At 41.2% G+C, this 23436-nt stretch overlaps 1 protein-coding gene across 1 annotated transcript in view; it reads left to right on the forward strand.

Moving 5' to 3' along the window:
- LOC124018671 (alpha-1,3-mannosyl-glycoprotein 4-beta-N-acetylglucosaminyltransferase C-like) overlaps window positions 1-15122 on the forward strand; it is a 30346-nt gene extending 15224 nt beyond the window's left edge. Inside the window, exons 2-4 of the mRNA XM_046334012.1 lie at window positions 13309-13447; window positions 13536-13671; window positions 13783-15122. Coding sequence (XP_046189968.1) covers window positions 13319-13447; window positions 13536-13671; window positions 13783-14924 — 1407 coding nt within the window. The 5' untranslated portion in view covers window positions 13309-13318 and the 3' untranslated portion in view covers window positions 14925-15122. The remainder of the gene's footprint in view (window positions 1-13308; window positions 13448-13535; window positions 13672-13782) is intronic.
- Window positions 15123-23436: the final 8314 nt, after the last annotated feature.

Genomic DNA, 23436 nt, shown 5'->3' on the forward strand with positions numbered 1-23436 from the left:
AGTCTTGTGCAAAGCTGATAGACATACCCATCTGGATTTGGGGATTTTTCTCAAGCTCTTTTAAGGTAGTTGGGGGATGTCTGTGAACATCAATCTTAGTCTTTCCACAGAATTTCAATGGGATTCAAGTCTGGGCCACTCGAGGACTTTCACATTCTTGTTCTAAAGCCATTCCAGCGTTACTTTGGCTGTGTTCCTAGAGTCATTGTACTGTTGGAACAAATCTTTGCCCCTGCCTGTTTGCGTTCTGAAGCAGGTCCTCATCAAGAATGTGCCTGCATTTGTCTCTGTTCATTGTTCCCGCTATCCTTACCAGTCTCCCAGTACCTGCTGCAGAAAATTATTTATTTTTTCCCCCCAATGATGGAGACCACTGTGCTCTTGGAAACTTTCAACACAAGAAGAATGTATGCACACATGACTGTAAGTCGCTTTGGATAAAAGCGTCTGCTAAATGGCATATATTATTTATTATTATTATATTATATAAAATCAGCAGAAGATAAAGGTTTGATAACAAGTCTCTCCTTCCATCTGTAGCTGTGCTCTTCTGTGCTCGTCTACAAGTACTGCGCTATCATATGGGCTGCTTAATTAGCCATATGTACTGTAAGCCAAACATATGTACAGATTTCCTATATTGTCATTCAAAATCTTTCTCTCTAGCCGGCAGTTCTCTCGCCGGCAGTTCTGGTGATAGACTACACGTACACGGACCCCGAGAGATGTATAGAGGGCACACTTGCCACTAGACGGAAAATCGCTCCATGGGCTTTGCTATCACAGGTGTGCCCACTATACATTTTATATGGACAGAAGCGGTCATGACATTTCTAGGCTTTCTCCGCTCGCTTGACAACTAATGAGGATACAAGTTGAGATCAGATCATGGAAACACGCGCCCGGTAGAGATATGATTCTGAAAGAAACCCACGTGTTGATTGACAAAAAACTGTAATGCCTCGAACACACATACTGTACAGTGTCATTACACAAAATAGTACGCAGCATCATCTGGATATGTGTGCAACAAAAGCTCAAAATTCGCCTTCTGCTACCATTTCTGTCAAACCGCCTACGAATGCAATTTGATGCATATGTTCCATATATCCAAGAATGTACCCCACACAGAACACACTGCAACTGCCTCTGCAACACAATGCTGCAAGGTAAACGCAAGTGATCCATTGGAAATTAATGTATTTCTGGTGTACCAAAACGCAATAACATTTGTAGGTGTGATCGAGGGGTAATATTATTACCCAATTTGGAAAAGTAACGAGTTAATTTACTCTGTTACTCATAAGAGTGATCTGACTACTTAGCATTAGCTTTTGTAATGTATTACCCGCAACACTGTACAGGATTCCGAATATTATATTATGAAGTTATTGTTTAAGAGCATTGAAGATGCTTCTTCAGTCATCAGAACACATTTTATTTCCATCTATGCTTTTGGGGCCCGATTCAGACATAGGAAATGTATGCCTTTCTTATTTGTGTTTTCAGAACATTTATCGAAAGCCATCCCTTTAAATACTATGTAGCTTAATTAGAATTTTCCCAACAGACTCAATATAATATATAGAGAGAACAGGTTCCGAATATTAGGGATCAATGAAAGAAAACCATCTAAATATTTGTATATTCATTTTTGTTTCAGTACCAATTGGTAGATGTAAAAAAAACTCTCATCTTGTAGATCATTTAGGGTTAGCAAAGTAGTTATGAATCATAGAGAAACAGGTTTGGAGAGCCTTACACACAAAATATATTGCTGAATTAAAAAAATACAGTTTGATTCATTCTAAAAGTTGCCATACTCAGTTGTTCAAACCATTAACTTCTTACGGCTGAAATCCCGTTAACGGGATCGATTTGACAACAGCCAGTGAAAGTGCAGGGCGCCAAATTCAAACAACAGAAATCTCATAATTAAAATTCCTCAAACATACAAGTATTATATACCATTTTAAAGATAAACTTGTTGTTAATCCCACCACAGTGTCCTATTTCAAAAAGGCTTTACGATGAAAGCATACCATGCGATTATGTTAGGTCAGCACCTAATCACAGAAAAACACAGCCATTTTTCCAGCCAAAGAGAGGAGTCACAAAAAGCAGAAATAGAGATAAAATGAATTACCAACCTTTGATGATCTTCATCAGATGACACTCATAGGACTTCATGTTCCACAATACATGTATGTTTTTTTTGATAAAGTTAATATTTATATCTAAACATCTCAGTTTACATTGGCGCGTTATGTTAAGTAATGTTTTGCTTTCAAAACATCTGGTGATTTTGCAGAGAGCCACATCAATTTACAGAAATACTCATCATAAATGTTGATGAAAATACAAGTGTTATACATGGAATTAAAGATTGACTTCTCCTTAATTCAACCACTGTGTCAGATTTCAAAAAAGCTTTACGGAAAAAGCACACCATGCAATAATCTGAGTACAGCGCTCAGGCACCAAAACAAGCCATACCCGCCATGTTGTGGAGTCAAAAGAAGTCAGAAATAGCATTATAAATGTTCACTTACCTTTGATGATCTTCATGGCAATGCACTCCCAGGAATCCTAGTTCCACAATAAATGTTTGTTTTGTTCAATCAAGTCCATCATTTATGTCCAAACACCTCGTTTTTGTTCGCGCGTTTAGTTCACAAATCCAAATTCACAAGGTGCAGGCACTTAGTCCAGACGAAAAGTCAAAAAAGTTATATTACAGTTCATAGAAACATGTCAAACGATGTATAGAATCAATCTTTAGGATGTTTTAAAAATAAATCTTCAATAATGTTTCAACCGGACAATTCCTTTGTCTTTAGAAATGAAAAGGAATGCAGCTCGCTCTCACGGCCACACGCATGATTTAGCTCATGGCATTCTGCCAGACCTCTTAGTCAAACAGCTCTTATTCGCTCCCCCTTCACAGTAGAAGCCTGAAACAAGGTTCTAACGACTGTTGACATCTAGTGGAAGCCTTAGGAAGTGCAATCGGACCAAATTTACACTGTATCTTGAAAAGGCAAAGACTTGAAAGCCTACAAACCTCAGATTTCCCACTTCCTGGTTGGATTTTATCTCAGGTTGCCTGCCATATGAGTTCTGTTAAACTCACAGACATCATTCAAACAGTTTAGAATATTATTATTATTATATTTTCTATCCAAATCTACTAATGATATGCATATCTTAGCTTCTGGACCTGAGTAGCAGGAAGTTTACTCTGAGCACATTATTACTCATACTGCCCCCCCAGCCATAAGATGTTTTAAATATTGGAAGGTGAGAAAAGTTTACAGTAGGGTTTGAAGAATAGTCCTTTAAATCTACCCTACTAATCATAGAACTGTGATGACAATGGCCCACTCGCCATGAACCGTGCCACAGGCTCCAGGTTTAAACAGCTACAATGAGGCAAAAAAGTATTTAGTCAGCCACCAACTGTGCAAGTTCTCCCACTTAAAAAGACGAGAGAAGCCTGTAATTTTCATCATAGGTACACTTCAACTATGACAGACAAAATGAGAAAAAAATCCAGAAAATCACATTGTAGGATTTTTAATGAATTTATTTGCAAATTATGGTGGGAAATAAGTATTTTGTCACCTACAAACAACCAAGATTTCTGGCTCTCACAGACCTGTAACTTCTCCTTTAAGAGGCTCCTCTGTCCTCAACTCGTTACCTGTATTAATGGCACCTGTTTGAACTTGTTATCAGTATAAAAGACACCTGTCCACAACCTCAAACAGTCACACTCCAAACTCCACTATGGCCAAGACCAAAGAGCTGTCAAAGGACACCAGAAACAAAATTGTAGACCTGCACCAGGCTGGGAAGACTGAATCTGCAATAGGTAAGCAGCTTGGTTTGAAGAAATCAACTGTGGGAGCAAATATTAGGAAATGGAAGACATACAAGACCACTGATAATCTCCCTCGATCTGGGGCTCCACGCAATATCTCACCCCGTGGGGTCAAAATGATCACAAGAACGGTGAGCAAGAATCCCAGAACCACATGGGGAGACCTAGTGAATGACCCTCAGAGAGCTGGGACCAAAGTAACAAAGTCTACCATCAGTAACACACTACGCCGCCAGGGACTCAAATCCTGCAGTGCCAGATGTGTCCCCCTGCTTAAGCCAGTACATGTCCAGGCCCGTCTGAAGTTTGCTAGAGAGCATTTGGATGATTCAGAAGACGATTGGGAGATGGTCATATGGTCAGATTAAACCAAAATATAACTTTTTGGCAAAAACTCAACTCGTCGTGTTTGAAGGACAAAGAATGCTGAGTTGCATCCAAAGAACACCATACCTACTGTGAAGCATGGGGGTGGAAACATCATGCTTTGGGGTTGTTTTTCTGCAAAGGGACCAGAACGACTGATCCGTGTAAAGGAAAGAATGAATGGGGCCATGTATTGTGAGATTTTGAGTGAAAACCATCAGCAAGGGCATTGAAGATGAAACATGGCTGGGTCTTTCAGCATAACAATGATCCCAAACACACCGCCCGGGCAACGAAGGAGTGGCTTCGTAAGAAGCATTTCAAGGTCCTGGAGTGGCCTAGCCAGTCTCTAGATCTCAACCCCATAGAAAATCTTTGGAGGGAGTTGAAAGTCCGTGTTGACCAACAACAGCCCCAAAACATCACTGCTCTAGAAGAGATCTGCATGGAGGAATGGGCCAAAATACCAGCAACAGTGTGTGAAAACCTTGTGAAGACTTACAGAAAACGTTTGACCTCTGTCATTACCAACAAAGAGTATATAACAAAGTATTGAGATAAACTTTTGTTATTGACCAAATACTTATTTTCCACCATAATTTGCAAATAAATTCATTAAAAATCCTACAATGTGATTTTCTGGATTTTTTTCCTTCTCATTTTGTCTGTCATAGTTACAGGCCTCTCTCATCTTTTTAAGTGGGAGAACTTGCACAATTGGTGGCTGACTAAATACTTTTTTGCCCCACTGTATGTCTGGTCTGAGTTCCATAATGATTCAAATAAGCTACATGTCCCAAATTATTGCTCAATGTTAGCCTAATATGGTCTACTATTGCTAGCAACCCTCAGGAGCAACTACAAGGATGTGACAGAGGAAAGGAAGGTACACGGAGTGTACTGGACTGATGCAAAATGTAGGCTACGAATTGGAGAAAACTCACTAAAGTGACAATTATGAATGTATGTGGGAATTACTGACGGTGGCTACCGATAGTGGCTAATATTTAACATGATTCAAAAGAAGAAAAGCCTGGGCATACACGTTTTTAAATTAAAACATTCTAGAGCGCATAAATCATCTCGGTAGGTCCGGCACTACAGAAGCCTGTAGCTTTGGTCTCCAAATTCCATCATTGCAAATGATGAGGAAATACCATAACAATTCTGAACGGCACAGCTATTTATGCTTAAAAAAATATGTTTTTAGTTTTTATTCAAATTAAAAACCAATCAAAAACCAAGCATAGCCTCCACACCCCTTAATAAGGGCTGTTTGTTTTTGTCCTGCCAAATGCAGAATATCAATGAAAGGTTTGACCCGTGAGACTGCTTTGCAATAAATATTAATCACCAAAGCTTTATTCAAAAATCAAGTTAGGAAGCAGCATTAGATCTTTGTCCAGCTCCTGTGAAAAGTTTGGATGTGCATAAAACCTCCATATTCTACCATAATATTATATGCCCACTGGGAGCAATTATGGTGCCTGTAACTATATTTAGACATAACCTATTTGAAACAAGGTGTTGTTTAGTTTTGATTGGAATTTGAATATAATTATTCACTCTTTTTAAGCCTTGTCAATCGTGAATTAAATATTGCTTATTAACATAATGCAATTTACAGTATGTCTAGCCCCTATATCAATGTTAATTCCATGTTTAACAATATATTTCCATATTGAAGCCATGCAATTGGACTTCTTACAATGTGGACTGCAAACATGTTCAACATATTTAGCAAAGATTTAGCAAAGATTGGATAGGCCTACATACATTTTTAGTTATTTATTTTGGGCTATTTAATTTAACAAACTACGAAATAACGGACTAAAATTCAATATATGCCATTACCGCCATTGCTAAGATTTACCATTTTGTTAGGTTTGCTACAATAGAGCCCAAGATGTAGATGTCACACCCCATAAGCATAACACAAGCTCCCAGGTTTACCTCAAGTCAGAATACACAACTGAGCTTCTACACTTTTTTAGGAAGCCGTGTGGCTTTTGAAGAATTAATAAGCCTGTCTTATTTGAATGTGTCATGCGTTGCAGGCAGTTTCTAGAAGCCCCAGTTTCACATTATCTTGACAGAGCCTTTGATGATCACTGCTAACATAGGCAAGAGGGAGCGAAGCATCCGACAATGCAGAGAGAGCCGGTGGAGACCAACTCTACTGATCCTGACTGAGCTTTATTGTCTGGCCTCTCTCCAGCATCGCACCTTTGGCTTCGCTGGAATTATGTACGACTGACTCATAGCATTCATGCGTACATTCTCTGGAGTCATTACCGACTGAGATATGTGGGAGGAAATGCTACACGGGCTGTAACTCCTACGTGCCAGCTTTAGTGAATCACAGACAGTTCAGATGTGATTTCTAAATGGGAAAAGAAAACAGGTTCTAGACAGTCTACATGTTGTTACTTCCGGGGGAATGGACCCCCATCCCGGTCCATTTTCTGTGGTCTGGCCTCAGGTGTGCCAGAGCTGAACCTTCAGTGATGCTTTTATTCATCCGAGTGCTGTTGTTTTAAACAGGGTGAAACTGTGCGTGAATCTTTGAGAAGATTTACACAGTATTTAATCACATAACCTGTTGACGAATGCAAAAGAGCTGAAATTGCAGAGCAGTGTGCAAGTTATCGAATGGAAGAACACAATTAGAATGGATTTGGTGAGAACAGGGAAGAGACCTTCCAACCGCCTGCAGTGAATTTGTAATCCAGCAGTCTTTGAGGAAATGTCGGTGGCAGAACCGGCCTCTCATTACTCTGCCAGACAGACAGGCACTGCAGAGGAGCAGATTGGAAACTAGACAGACATCAGGCTGTATTAAGATTCAGCCTCTCCTCAATGCCCCCCAACAGTCAGTTGGGTTGAAGAGAGAGGGATTCTTGTTTAGTGAGAATTCCGTCTGGGTATGTGACACCGACCATAATATAATGACTCAGGTTAGTTGAGTCCGGCTGTTCAGTGGCATTTTAGTTTGTTGTTGGCGGTGTCGTTGTGGCAAAGTTTAAACTTGCCTCATCATCCACTGCAGAACTTTCTGCATGTAGTCCTTGTGGAATGAACAGTGATTGTATTTCCACACTTATTTAAACCCAAGCTGTGTTTGTGACATTGTTAGTTATGTGGATATAGGACAAGTACCAGGGGGAATAACACACCTTCATCAGTGTTCGTCTTTGATGACAGAGTGTCACCGATAACTGCTGCTGGATCATGTAAGCTGCCTGACGTACTCTGCTCCTGATCCTGAACCCAACTCAGACACTTCTGCTATTACATTCCTTCACATCCCTCAGCCTGTCATTCTGACTGTTCCTAGGTTTCCTGGAAAGATTACATTTTCACTCATCGTGTCAGTTGAGCCACTAAGTGTCACGTTGGTTTATATTACAACGATGCCCTGCAGCCTCTAACTACAGCCTCATTAGAGGGTTTGTGTCTGGTGTCACGAAGCCCCCTGTGTCATTAATCGACACTGTCTGTTGCGAACAGTTGTTAATACAATTGTGTTGATCAGTCATTATAATTGTTTTCCTTTGCCTCACTGAGATCAGACCTGCAGGACCCTCTGATGTTACCACACCGTTACACCGGCGGTCACTATGGAGACCAACATCTAATCGAGGCCTGTATATTGCATCTTTCAATCTTCTCCTATTATCTCCTGAAAGACTCCTGAAAGACTGTAGTGTTTTGTATTGGTGCTCTTTGGGTTCTAAACACAATTTTACTACTGGATTGTGTAAGGGAGGGAAGTGATGCTAGGCTTGTGAATACAGATTTGACATGGATAGGGCAAATTGCTCAACATGTCAGGGTTCACATCAATGTAAATCTGCTGGAGTTAGCAAAATACCATATTCGTCTGTAATAATCCGCAATACTACTACTAACGTGCTTTCCCGTTGTGTGTCTACAACCATTCTTTCACATGTAATATAAATTCGAAATCAAAATAACTGCTTCTTCTGACAGTCTGATATCATCACTATTCTCTTCTTGGCATTTGTGCAACAACACACCACATTGTCATGTCACCAGAACGATCTATGGCAGGTGTGGTCCCTCAGGGCATTGTTGACTTGTCACAAAGGGCCATTCGTTATTGGAAATATAACTCAGAATAGCTGGAAAGTTCCCAATACTGCCCTGGTGCGCCTGTCACAGCCTCAAAAGTAGTGGACCAAAGTGCAGCGTGGTGAGCGTACATTTTCCTTCATTGTGGAATGACGCCAACAAAACAAGAAACAAGATAAACAACCGTGACGGTTACGAGGGCTAAGTGCCACTGACACAAGTCAACTTCCCCCAATCACAGGTGGGAAAAAGGGCTGCCTAAGTATGATTCCCAAACAGAGACAACGATAGACAGCTGTCCCTGATTGTGAACCATACCCTTCCAAAACATAGAAATATAAATCATAGAAATAAATAACATAGAATTCCCACCCAAATCACAAACCAAATAGAGACATAAAAAGGCTCTCTATGGTCAGGGTGTGACAGCGCCGCTGATTTGAAAGTCATCACATGCTGGGTAAGTATCATCACATTCCACAGCCTGATGGCCCAGGGTCTCAAGCAACTGGAATAATAATGCAATAATAAGGGAATTGATTATATCTGCGCTGGGGACCATATTGAACAGTGACCTCAGTCAAATACGTTGTGTGTAGTGTACTGCCCCCCCTCCCACTGGTCCACTAGTTCTAGAACTAGCATCTAAATTACAGAATAATGTCAAGAAAAATGTCAAGTGTCAAGGGATCAGCCCTAGGAACTGACAGTTGATCTATTGTCAAATATCAACAGCTGCACTGGAAACATTCAGGTGGAATAACATTATCAGAACATACATACAGTACCATTCAAAAGTTTAGATACACCTACTCATTCAAGGGTTTTTCTTAAATTTTGACCTTGATCACAGCTTTGCACACTCTTGGCATTATCTCAACCAGCTTCACTTGGAAGGCTTTTCCAACAGCCTTGAAGGAGTTCCCACATATGCTGAGCACTGGTTAGCTGCATTTCCTTCACTCTGTGGTCAAACTCATCCCAAACCATCTCAATTGGTCGGGTCATTGGGTAGGTCAGGTCATCTGATGCAACACTCCATTACTCTCCTCCTTGGTCAAATAGCCCTTACACAGCCTGGAGGTGTGTTGGGTCATTGTCCTGTTGAAAAACAAATGATAGTCCCACTATGCGCAAACCAGATGAGATGGCATATCGCTGCAGAAAGTTGTGGTAGCCATGCTGGTTAAGTGTGCCTACAATTCTAAATAAATTACAGACAGTGTTACCAGCAAAGCACCCCCACACCATCACACCTCCTCCTCCATGCTTCATGGTGGGAAACACACATGCAGAGATCATCTGTTCACCTACCCTGCGTCTAACAAAAAGACAGCAGTTGGAACCATTTATTTGGGCTGCTATCTGAGGTGCAGTTAACTCTAATAAACTTATCCTCTGCACCCGAGGTAACTCTGGGTCTTCCTTTCCTGTGGTGGTCCTCATGAGAGCCAGTTTCATCATAGCGCTTGATGGTTTTTCCGGATTGACTGTCCTTCATGTCTTAAAGTGATGATGGACTGTCGTTTCTCTTTGATTATTTGAGCCGTTCTCGCCATAATTATGGACTTGGTCTTTTACCAAACAGGGCTATCTTCTGTATACCACCCCTACCTTGTCAGAACACAAATGATTGGCTCAAACGCATTACGGAAAGAAATTCCACAAATTAACATTTAACAAGGCACACCTGTTAATTGAAATGCATTTCAGGTGACTACCTCATGAAGCTGGTTGAAAGAATGCCATGAGTGTGCAAAGCTGTCAACAAGGCAAAGAGTGGCTACTTTGAAGAATCTCAAATATAAAATCTATTTTTATTTGATTAACACTTTTTTGGTTACTACATGTTTCAATATGTGTTATTTCATAGTTTTGATGTCTTCACTATTATTCTACAATGTAGAAAATAGTAAAAATAAAGCAAAATCCTGGAATGAATAGGTGTCCGAACTTTTGACTGGTACTGTACATATTGGCCAGCCAATCTCAGCTTCATTTCCAGTTCCTCATACCAGTGTGCATTTCATCATCTTTGTTATCTCAATAGTCATTCCTATTATTATTAGTGACATATGGAAGCTTTCCCTGAGACACAAAAACACAAAATGGCATGTCCCCTAACACCCCTAACCCAGATCATCGATTTCTCCTTCCGCCAGCCGAGCTTTGACAGCCCACACAAACAAGAGTAGAGAAAGAGCAGGCCAGGCTCAGTGCCCATCATCACTCATCCTGAACACAAGGAAATAATCGGCCATGCATTTCCAATCTGAGACGGTAATAAAACAAAGTGACAAAATGGACGCTACCACAGTCACAGCCCAGCAGCACCGAGGACACTCAATGACAGCACCGTAACCACTTTCAGCATCACTGCCATTAGAATGTGGTGAGATGAAAGGGGAGAGATGGGGACATTTTGATGAACCACAGCTAAGTGAATACGTGACTTGTGGACAGCATGATCCTATTTCATGATCATACAGTACGTCGAATATCACAGGCTATGGATAGTATATGTCATCGTCCTTCCAATAAAAGCCCTCTTATATCAAGGAGCTGAGTGGGTTGGAACTAGCAGCCTTCTTCCTTGATTAATATGTCAGAGAACTAGCAGCCTTCTTCCTTGATTAATATGTCAGAGAACTAGCAGCCTTCTTCCTTGATTAATATGTCAGAGAACTAGCAGCCTTCTTCCTTGATTAATATGTCAGAGAACTAGCAGCCTTCTTCCTTGATTAATATGTCAGAGAACTAGCAGCCTTCTTCCTTGATTAATATGTCAGAGAACTAGCAGCCTTCTTCCTTGATTAATATGTCGGAGAACTAGCAGCCTTCTTCCTTGATTAATATGTCAGAGAACTAGCAGCCTTCTTCCTTGATTAATATGTCGGAGAACTAGCAGCCTTCTTCCTTGATTAATATGTCGGAGAACTAGCAGCCTTCTTCCTTGATTAATATGTCGGAGAACTAGCAGCCTTTTTCCTTGATTAATATGTCGGAGAACTAGCAGCCTTCTTCCTTGATTAATATGTCGGAGAACTAGCAGCCTTCTTCCTTGATTAATATGTCGGAGAACTAGCAGCCTTCTTCCTTGATTAATATGTCGGAGAACTAGCAGCCTTCTTCCTTGATTAATATGTCAGAGAACTAGCAGCCTTCTTCCTTGATTAATAAGTAAACAGTCGAAAAACGTCCAGTCAAAGCAGAATTGTTTTCTTCTGAAAGCAATGCTGTTTAAGTTGATGATAACCCATCTCCTTGACCTCAGCACTTAAGATTTTTACACTTGTCTTGGCATCTTCGATAAAAGGTGAAATAAAAAATAAAAAAAATACCATAACCTACAGTAGCTCAAATCAAATCAAATTTATTTATATAGCCCTTCGTACATCAGCTGATATCTCAAAGTGCTGTACAGAAACCCAGCCTAAAACCCCAAACAGCAAGCAATGCAGGTGTAGAAGCACGAAATATAGCCACTTATCTAACAACATCGATGATGTTTACAAAATACATTGATTCTTTGCTTCGAGCATATTGAATGCAATATTTTGTCTTAATCTTTTTACAGTCTCAGCTCTGTTGCCTGTATCCCATGTAATTTGTGTCACGCCCTGACCTTAGAGAGCCTTTTTATGTCTCTTTTTGGTTTGGTCAGGGTGTGATTTTATGTCCTTTATTTCTCTGATTTGTGTTTCTATGTGTTGGCCGGGTATGGTTCTCAATCAGGGACAGCTGTCTATCATTGTCTCTGATTGGGAATCATACTTAGGTAGCCCTTTTCCCCTCCTTTCAGTGTGGGTAGATAACTTTGTTTGTGGCATTTAGCCCTGTAAGAGTTGTTGTACAGCATATCCGCTTATTAAAATGGTGTCTCATTAGCCACATTGAGCTGCCGTTTCACATACGATTAAATAGCTTTTTTATCATTCTGTGTTGCAAATGGATTCACTGCAACAGTGTACTTTTACAGGAAGCTTGGAAATGGTTAGGAAATTAGCCTAAAGTGGAGCTTGGCTGGTGTGCATGCACACGCTGAATTCTAAACACGAGCTTCCGCTCCAAGGCAAGAGAGGCCAGTTTAGTTGTCTGTAAGGAATATATTCACCTCTTCAATATTATGTTTTTCATAGGCAGAGTACGATCAATTCCTTCCTGTCAGCATAAATTCATCTCAGAGAGCTGTTTATATTTCCTGTCAGCATAAATTCATCTCAGAGAGCTGTTTATACATTACAGAACATTTTCAGGTGGACTCACACACCCGTGCAATCATACAGCTCATAGCAAGTCTCTCTCTCTCTCTCTCTCTCTCTCTCTCTCTCTCTCTCTCTCTCTCTCTCTCTCTCTCTCTCTCTCTCTCTCTCTCTCTCTCTCTCTCTCTCTCTCTCTCTCTCTCTCTCTCGTTGTGCTGCATGGAAAATATATGTTCCTATTCAATAAGTCTGTTTCCAGACTGTTATCTGGTATTTACTTTGTAAGGTCAGAGAGAAACATGAAAGGCTTTGCTGTTCCATCAGTGGTGAGAATAATGAAGACGGGAGGAGTGAGAAATGATTGTGTGAGCGAGCCTCTCCCAGGCCTTTCTCAGCATTTAGCACTTTGACCCAGGTTAGCGCTCCACCAGAGGCTCACTGGGGAGGGCTGGAGATGGAGGGCCGTATTCTGCAACACACCGTATAAGTATGTGTATGGTTCAGTGCCCATCACACACAGCCATGCAGGTGCGCACACACACACACACACAGACATGTGCATTTCATATATATACATTTCATATGCATACTGCTGACTTCAAACAAGCATATCAACAAACCCATGGCACAGGCAGTTCTGTACAGTATAGTTCAGTACATTCGACAATACTGGATTGATATCAATATCGCCTACCTACATCGTAAGCAGATAATGATGATAATAATTTGTTCAACCCTTTTTCTTTTCTATCCTACCTGAAGTGTCTCCATCATGAGGCTGGTGTGGAAGTCCTTGGACAAGATGAGGTGTTTCCGTAAACGCTCCACCATCCCCTTCCTGGGGGTCCTGATCACATGTCTTCTGTTCTTCAACCTGTACATGGAGGATGGATACGTCTTGGTAGGTTGTTATTGGCTGTCTCTGGATCTTCCTTCCTATGACATCATATTTGTATTTTACATTTGAGTAAAAATAGTCATTTTTTTAGGAGGCGGGTAAAAGACAGCTGATGCATCCTTCAAACTCTGAGAGATATGTTCACACCTTCAGAGACCTCACTAATTTCTCTGGAACCATAAACGTCACATACCGTTACCTCGCTGGGAATCCACTGCCCCGGAAAAGTAAATATACCTTTTATTTTAGATATGTAGAGATACACAGATTATCCTGAAACTCAATGATTTGTTCAAAAATAATTTCATTTGTAATCATATCAATGTTTGTGTTTACAGAATATCTAACCATTGGGTTGTCATCTGTGAAAAGAAAAAGAGGGAATTACCTCATGGAGACGATCAAATCCATTTTTGACCAGTCCAGTTATGAGGAACTGAAAGAGATTGTGGTGGTGGTTCAGCTGGCGGACTTTGACCTGGCCTGGTGTGAAAAGCTGGTGCAGGACATCTCCAGGAAGTTTGCCCACCACATCATCGCTGGGCATCTCCTGGTGATCCATGCCCCTGAGGAGTACTACCCATCACTGGATGGGCTGAAAAGGAACTACGACGACCCAGAGGACAGGGTACGCTTCCGCTCCAAGCAGAACGTGGACTATGCCTTCCTTCTCAACTTCTGCACCAACCTCTCAGATTTTTACATGATGCTGGAGGACGATGTGCTCTGCTCAAGGAACTTCCTGACATCCCTGAAGAAGGTGGTCACCTCCAGAGAAGGCTCCTACTGGGTGATGCTGGAATTCTCCAAGCTTGGCTACATAGGGAAGCTCTACCAATCAAGAGATCTGCCGCGCCTGGTCCACTTCCTGTTCATGTTCTACCAGGAGATGCCTTGCGACTGGCTCCTTATTCACTTCCGGGGCCTGTTGGCCCAGAAAGATGTGATCCGCTTCAAGCCCTCTCTGTTCCAGCACATGGGCTACTACTCCTCATATAAGGGAGCAGAGAACAAGTTGAAGGATGATGACTTTGAAGAGGACTCTATTGATATCCCTGACAACCCTCCTGCCAGCCTGTACACTAACATTAATGTATTTGAAAACTATGACGCCACCAAGGCTTATAGCAGTGTGGACGAATACTTTTGGGGGAAACCCCCCTCTACCGGAGACTTCTTTGTCATTGTCTTTCACGAACCAAGCAATATTAGCAATATCAAAATCTTGACAGGAACGGATGATCGTCAGAATGATATCCTGCACCATGGAGCTCTGGAAGTAGGAGAGAAGCTGGTGGGGACAAAGAGAGGAAGGCAGTGTTCTTCCTACATCACATTAGGGGAGTTTAAAAATGGCAACATTGACGTTCAAGACGTGGACCACAAGATTGCCTTTGCCATCCAGTGTGTTCGTATTGTGGTGACTGCCAGTCAGAATGAATGGCTGATTATTAGGAAAATAAGTCTGTGGACGACATAGTTGGCACTCAGAGGGCCCATACTATCTGGACTAAAGTGTTGTATTCATTTATATATATTGATTATATTGGATGCTCTATGGTTTATATTCCTTTATACTTTGCATACAGTAGCCTACATTTTTTAGAATCTGAAACAATTAGACTATTAGGTTGTCAACATTGTATGTTTTTCATAAAATAAAATGCAGACAATTGTGTTTGGGTTTCTAAAAGAGAAGTTATCAAATATGTGTTTTTTTACAGGTTCACAGAAAATACACTCATGTATTTCCTTACATAGCAACAATTCTACAGAGACAAGTGTTAAAGGATGACTGTGATACTTTTCAAGCGGAGAACGTAACACTTGCTTTTCCCCCCATCTTCCGAGGCACTGTCATTCTCTATGAATGACCAACAAAATGACCAACAAAACTAAATCTTCTCAGGAAAGGAAAGGTGAGTTTAGACAAATTGTTCTACAGAATGTGCAACAACTTTGCGAAGCACTTGATGCAGTTGTTCGACCAATGTTCATTTGTGCGGCATTGGTTTCTGCTTAAGCAATGAGAGGAGAGGAGTGCCCCCTGCTGGATCTTAAAAATCACTTCCAGCAGTACAGTATCTGGTCAGAGAGGAGTAGACGGAACAAGATGCCCAACTCCCCCCTCACTTCCTTTCCGCCTGTACCATTTCCGCCTGAACCATGCTGATAGTTGTTCATGTTGGTTGTTGACCAGCAGGCATGCCACACTGAACAGTTGATTCATGGTATCTGAGAGGTACAGGGGGAGCACTGTCTCAAACAAGCTTGTGGTCTTTGACTCTCCGCATGGTCCACATGTCTCAACCTCCATCACCTTTGCACCCTGCTGGCATGTAGGTGCCCTTTTACCAGGAAGTTGGCCAGTGGACGTTGCAATGGCTGTGTCTGAGGTGAGTAAGGGAACAATTCCACACTGCTGGAATATCTCCTTGTCACTTTACAGATCCAGGATAAAGTACAGATACAAAATGACCGCGGCATGAGGTGCCATCCCCACCATCCCATTGAAGGTGGAGGAAGACTCCTCACTTTACCGCTAATTAAAATACATTTAAAAATATATATATATATTATTTAACCAGGTAGGCTAGTTGAGAACAAGTTCTCATTTACAACTGCGACCTTGCCAAGAATAAGGGTCCCAGTTACATAACAAATGGTCCTTTTGTTCGATAAAGTCCTTCTTTATATCCCCAAAAAGTCAGTTTATTTGGCTTCATTCAATAATCCACCTGTTTCCCCTTGTTCAAAATGCATACAAAATGAATCTCAAACGTTACCAATAAACTTGGTCCAAACATGTCAAACAATGTTCCTAATCAATCCTCAGGTACCATAATATGTTAGTAAACGCTAAAAGTTAAGAAGATGAATAGTATATTCAATACCGGAGAAAAATAACCAAATGCGCGCCCTCACCAGAGCGCGCCACAAACATTTTCCAACCAAGCAGATGGATCACAAAAGTCAGAAATAGCGATAAAATAAATCACTTACCGTTGAAGATCTTCATCTTTTTGCAATCCCAAGGGTCCCAGCTACATAACAAATGGTCATTTTGTTCGATAAAGTCCTTCTTTACATCCCAAAAAAGTAAGTGTCAATGGCGCGCTTGACTCAGTAATCCACCGGTTTCCCTCCCTCAAAATACATACAAACTGAATCCCGTAAGTTACTTATACATTTCTTCTAAACAAGTCAAACAACGTTCCTAATCAATCCTCAGGTACCCTATTATGTAAATAAACTATAAAATGTAAGACGGAGAATACCATAGACCATTACCGGAGATAAATAATGAAGTATGCGTACTCACTTGAACCCACTACAAACACTACAGCCAAAATGGGAGCCATTTAAATAAAAACAAGCCTGAAACACTTTCTAAAGACTGTTGACATCTAGTGGAAGCCCTAGGAACTGCAATCTGGGAGGACTTCCTTTTATATTCCCATTCCCAGCCATTGTAATCAGAGGTGAGCTGAATTGTATTTTTCTTGGATGGATTGTCCTTGGGGTTTCGCCTGACAAATCAGTTCTGTTATACACACAGACAATATTTTAACAGTTTTTAAACTTATTTTAAACTTCAGAGTTCAAAGTGTCTATCCAATGCTACCAATTATATGCATATCCTAGCTTCTGGGCCTGAGCAACAGGCAGTTAACTTTGGGCACCTCATTCATCCAAACTTCCGAATACTGCCCCCTATCCCAAAGAAGTTAACACAGTGTCCAAAGAAGGGCCAGAAGTATACAGAATGGTGTCGTCTGCGTAGAGGAAGATGGTGTGTTGCAGAGGAATTCTATGAAGTCAACCAGAACCTGGGTATCTGCGAAGTCCTTGAATTCCAAGAGCAGGTGGGCTAAGACACTCTGGTTACATCCAGATGGAAGCGGTGCCATGCAGGCAGTACAGGAAGTGATGATCTGGCTCATGGTGGATTGGCAGTCCCCGAAGCGATTGGTCAGGTCCCTGTGCTTCAGGCCCACAGCAAGATTTTGCTACACCCGCAATAACACCTGCTAAATATGTGTATGTGACCAATAAAATTTGTTTTGAAGATGAGTCATGACCAGGAAAAACGCATCTGTCAGTAGACGGGTCTACTGAACACAAAGCAGAAAATATTATTAGCCAAATATATTTTCTATGAATTGATTATCATTAATTATTATTATTATTATTATTATTATTATTATCATTAATGACTTGAAATCATTAATAACAAACATTATGTTTATCATTAGCAGAGAAAGGTTGTTTCATTGTGGGGAAAAGGGGTTAGATGGCAGCTTTACCCCCTCAAGACTGGATCACAACATTCAAAGTGAGTCGTCATTTTGGGTTCGACTCTGAACCGAGTTGACGTTTAGCGAACCAACCAGTTCCAAGTGGAAAAAGCATCTACTTAATTTTGTTCAATCGAAATAACACAATTTTCCATACACTGGAATTTACAAGTTGATAAGAGCTACAGTACCAGTCAAAAGTTTGGACACACCTACACATTCCAGGGTTTTTCTTTTACTATTTTCTATGTTGTAGAATAATAGTGAAGACATCTAAACTATGAAATAACAATGTAGTAACCAAAAAAGTGTTAAACAAATCTAAATATATGTTATATTTGAGATTCTTCAAAGTAGCCTTACCTTTTGCCTTGATGACAGCTTTGCACACTCCTTTTGACTGGTACTGTAGTCAATTAGTAATTTGCTTGGATAAGGGAATTGTAAATATAAATAACACATATTTTGGGGCGGCGTGTAGCCTAGTGGTTAGAGCGTTGGGCCAGTAACCGAAAGGTTGCTGGACTGAATCCCAGAGCAGCTAACAAGGTAAAAATATGTTGTTCTGCCCCTGAACAAGGCAATAAACCCACTGTTCCCCGGTAGGCTGTCATTGTAAATAAGAATTTGTCCTTAACTGGTTTGCCTAGTTAAATAAAGGTTCAATTTACATCACAGTAAAATCACAGTAAGAATTTTTTATAGATTTTTCTTAGTGGTCTGAGAGAAGGGCCTAATTGGATGAGCCTACTGTGAGGAATGTGTAACCTGAAAACGACCTGTTATCAGCAGAGAGGAGGGCAAACGCTCTTTGTTATTGGCCTAATAAACGTATCACCAGTGCATTATCATGATTTCACTGTACTATTCCAACCTCATAGTGTGGAAATATACAAAGCACAGGTAAATCAGGTTTTTGACCGCACTGCCCCTTTAAGGGACAACACAGAGCAAGGTCCATAGACTCTATACCAAATCTCTCTATTTACCTAAAAGCCATGACTGTTACTGTGGCTCCCACTTTACCTGAGGTTATGGTCCTCTGGGCTTGATGTTTGGGTCTTCAAATAAACAGGGTTCATCTGGTTTGGCCCTAATACAAGAACATCAGATCAGACAGTTACCATAGTAACTTATTGGGATAATAGCAGGTTACTAGAATAATATAATTATTTGTGACAAATAACTGGGTGTGTGTGTCAATAGGACATTTCCCTCCATGTGTCTGTACTCAAGCTGGAGCAGACAGGGACATCCGATGATGTCATAAGAACACTAAACCACATTAGTCAAATAAAATAGGCTGCAGCTGTGCATCTGACTTTTCCAGGTCCTTTTTCCCCCGAGTGCTAAATGCTTCTGAGCATACATTTCTTTACCTCTACTCTAAGCACACATTCTTTTGTGTTCTCCTTCCCTTCACATTTCTCACTGTCAATCGAGACTGATAATTCGTCAAGTTTTATTGGTGAAATGTTCATGCAGCCTCTGCATACCAACAAGTTCATCTCGATCTTATCAGTTTCATGGGGATATGCATGAGCTCTTCTTGAGTTATACAGTGTTGTTTGGAAGTAGCCTACAGTGCTGTTTTGAATGATGTACAGTGAGCGAATTGTAGAGCAGATGGTGCTAACAAACTGAAGCATAGCCTACCTGTGTGTTTTGCCTAGTGGCGCGCACTGTTGAGTTTTGGCCACATGAGAGGGAAAATGCTCAAAAATAAAAGGTCAGGGAAAAGTCAGATCCACAGCCACTCCGAATGAAATAGAATAAATCACACTGCACATTACAACTTCACCCATCCATAAGTTACCAGGCATTTGCTCACAACACAGGTGTGTTTGCGAGAGGAAAATGTTGCCCATAACCTAGGACATCAGATCATTTCAACACAATTACATTATGCTCTAAAAGATCTCTAAATGCAGAGGGGTATTTTGGGCTGGGAGAGAGGGCAAAGAACACCTGGTTGTTGGTGCTTGAGGCCTGGCTTGTTCAGAATAGCTTCGGTTTGATCCGGTTGAAATGAGAGATTCCTATGGCTTTGATCATCCCTGCATCCACAAGTTCTTCCATACTCTGAGATATATGGTGAGCAGAACACCCAAATGGATATGGTCAAAGGGTGATAATCTAAATGTAATGATGATGTAAAAAATGGCCCAGAAATGATCCTAATTTGACTTCCTGTCATTCTCACCTCCCAGGTGTCCAGGAAGCTGGTTGCCCTGGCTACAGTGAACCCCTCGCTGTCCACAGGAAACAGCTCATCCCTAATCTACAACATAACAATAAATAATTGAGTGATGATGATCAGCGCATATCACCCCCACCAGTTAATCATCAAAGGGTGGAATTGTTTTTCTAAATTATGCCTGACAAAATGTGTGAGTCATTTAATAAATGGGAGCAAAGACATTTGTACGGGCAAGTCAGGCAGTGCAGAGGCACTGTAAGCGTTAAATGGAACTATTTCATCAAAACAACCTAAAACACCATCATTTCAAATCTTCAGCTCAAGTGTTTTATTACAAGGGTATTACAAGATACAAGTGGCAAGGATTCTTCAAAGACATGTTGAGAACAGTGCGCATGTCAAGAGGACTATAGGGAGAGAGTGCACCTTCGTTCCCATGGGGCCGTGGATGAGGCAGAGGTCCAGACGGTCCAGTTGGAGGTGCTCACGGTCTTCTGACAATCTGCTTTCACCGGGGACTTCTCATGGAAGGTACATCACAGCTGGTAGAAAGAGAAAAACAGGAAAGGTAATCTGCATGGATTGGGGCTGTGTCCTAAATGGCACAGGCACCCTATAAGGCACTACTTATGGCCAGCTCAGGCAGTAGTGCACCCTAGGCTATATGGAATAGCGTGCCATTTGGGACGTAATATTGAGACACACATGTAGACTACACATCACCGGAAAGGTTCCATGGAATAACAGTATTCACTATTTGACAAACACTATCAATTCCCAGATGCATACACACACAGTATGCCTACTATAGTTCTGTTTGGTGCCATTGTACTCATAGTACCATAATATCATACCACAGTACCTAGTACCACAACAGGATAATAGTACTACAAGAACCAGAGCCCTGCCTAACCTAGGTACAGGGGGTCCTTAATGTACACTGGATCTCTTTCCTCTATTGGAAAAGCCTAAAAGACTGTCCCACATTGGCTAGTCCATGCTGTCCTACTTCAGCTAGCTATGGTTGGTAAAGCAAGACAGCAACAAAAAATGACTGATTTACAAAAAGTAAACTTCATATTGGAAACATTTGTATTTATTTTGATGCACCAGTACATAGTATTCACATTTACACCACAGTTTGGCACAGTTGTTATTCATGAGTTGTATGACCTTAACATCAAAACAGAAAAGAAAAGCTATGTCACAGTTACCGTGTGCTTCACTCGGCGAGCTTCCTCTTTGAATCTTGATTTGCCCAGCTCTCTGATGGCACACCAATGAAGTGATGTGATTTTGATCATGTGGTTTCTCTGCAAGGGCTTAGTAACAGTAGTTTAGATGTTCACTTATCAGAGCAAGAAATAGAAACGTGTCAGCATTAAGCTGTCCCAGTTAATATGATGTCCCGCTTTTTTGCATTTCCGTCTTCTGTAACCTCTTGACATCTATTAAACATATAAGCCCAACACATGATACAATTCTGACATCCTCAAGATGACAACATAACAACAAAGTGTGTATTGTCATTGAGGTATAATTAAGCCTATAACAACGCTGTCCTAGTTTATCTAACCTGCTGTCCCATTTTACCAAACGCAAACTGAAAATATAGTTTTGAAGAAAGCCCCGTCAATGGGTCTGTAGCCAGCAGCGATGGCAGCCTTTACTGCCTCTGCTACATTGCCTTGTATGTAAGCATACAAGTCCCAATGGGATTTACACTGGAAAATAATGTATGTATTCAAGCACCATTTCTTTTCCATGATATTTAACAACACGGTATGCAGTACCTTCGGAAAGAATTCAGACCCCTTCTCCTTTTCCACATTTGGTTACGTTACAGCCTAATTTTAAAAAAATGGATTGAATAAAAAACATCCTCAGCAATCTACACACAGCACCCCATGACGAGGAAGCAAAAACAGGTCTGTGTATGTTTTAGCGAATGTATTCAAAATAAATAAAAACTGAAAAAACATATTTACATAAGTATTCAGACCCGTTGCTGTGAGACTCAAATTGAGCTCTGGCGCATCCTGTTTCCGATGATCACCCTTGAGATGTTTCTACAACTTGATTGGAGTCCACCTGGTGGTCAATTCAAGTGATTGGACACGATTTGGAAAAGGCACACACCTGTCTATATAAGGTCCCACAGATGACAGAGCACGTCAGACCAAAATACCAAGCCATGAGGTCAAAAGGAATTGTCCGTAGAAATCCGAGACAGGATTGTGTCGTGGCACAGATCTGGGGAAGGGTACCAAACACATTTCTGCAGCATTGAATGTCCCCAAGAACACAGTGGCCTCCATCATTCTTAAATGGAAGAAGTTTGGAACCACCAAGACTTAATAGTGCTGGCCGCCCGGCCAACCTGAGCAATCGGGGGAGAAGGGCCTTCATCTGGGAGGTGACCAAGAACCCCATGGTCACACTGACAGAGCTCTCCCCTGTGGAGATGGGAGAAACTTCCAGAAGGACAACCATCTCTGCAGCACTCCACCAATCAGTCCTCTATGGTAGGGTGGCCAGACGGAAGCCACTCCTCAGTAAAAGGCACATGACAGCTCGCTTGGAGTTTGACAAAAGGCACCTTAAGACTCTCAGACCATGGAGAAACAAGATTCTTTGGTCTGATGAAACCAAGATTGAACTCTTTGGCCTGAATGCCAAACGTCACGTCTGGAGAAAACCTGGCACCATCCTCACGGTGAAGCATGGTGGTGGCAGCATCATGCTGTGGGGATGTTTTTCAGCGGCAGGGACTGGGAGACTAGTCAGGTTCGAGGCAAAGATGAACGGAGCAAAGTACAGAGAGATTCTTGATGGAAACCTGCGCTTGTGACCTCAGACTGGGGTGAAAGTTCACATTCCTAAAGGACAGCGACCATAAGCACACAGCCAAGACAAAGCAGGAGTGGCTTTGGGACAAGTCTCTGAATGTCCTTGAGTGGCCTAGCAAAGAGCCTGGACTTGAACCAGATTTAAAATCTCTGGAGAGATATGAAAATACCTATGCAGCAGTGCATATATTGAGAGGATCTGGAGACTAGAATAGGAGATTCTCCCCAAATACAGGTGTGCCAAGCATGTAGCATCATACCCAAGAAAACTCTATGCCGTTATCGCTGCCAAAGGTCCTTCAACAAAGTACTGTAAAGGGTCTGAATACTTATGTCAACGTGATCCGTTTAAAATAAAAAAAATGCAAAAATAAATGTTTTTGTGGAAATGGTGAGGTATTGTGTGTAGATTGATAAGGGGGGCTGTAATGTAACAAAATGTGGAAAAAGGGGTCAATACTTTCCCGAATGCACTGTACATTTATTTCCATGACAGATTTAAAAAGCAATTTTGGACTGACCAATTACAGTAGCTATTAGCATTCATTAATGTTAATTTGCTTCAAAAGGCACTCGCACATCTGAGATATCTTTTTTTGCAGGTGCATGATAACAGTTGAGATAAAATGAGATAAAAGAAGAAAC

Source organism: Oncorhynchus gorbuscha, unplaced genomic scaffold, assembly GCF_021184085.1.
Source record: "Oncorhynchus gorbuscha isolate QuinsamMale2020 ecotype Even-year unplaced genomic scaffold, OgorEven_v1.0 Un_scaffold_556, whole genome shotgun sequence".
Classification (NCBI taxonomy): Eukaryota; Metazoa; Chordata; class Actinopteri; order Salmoniformes; family Salmonidae; genus Oncorhynchus; species Oncorhynchus gorbuscha.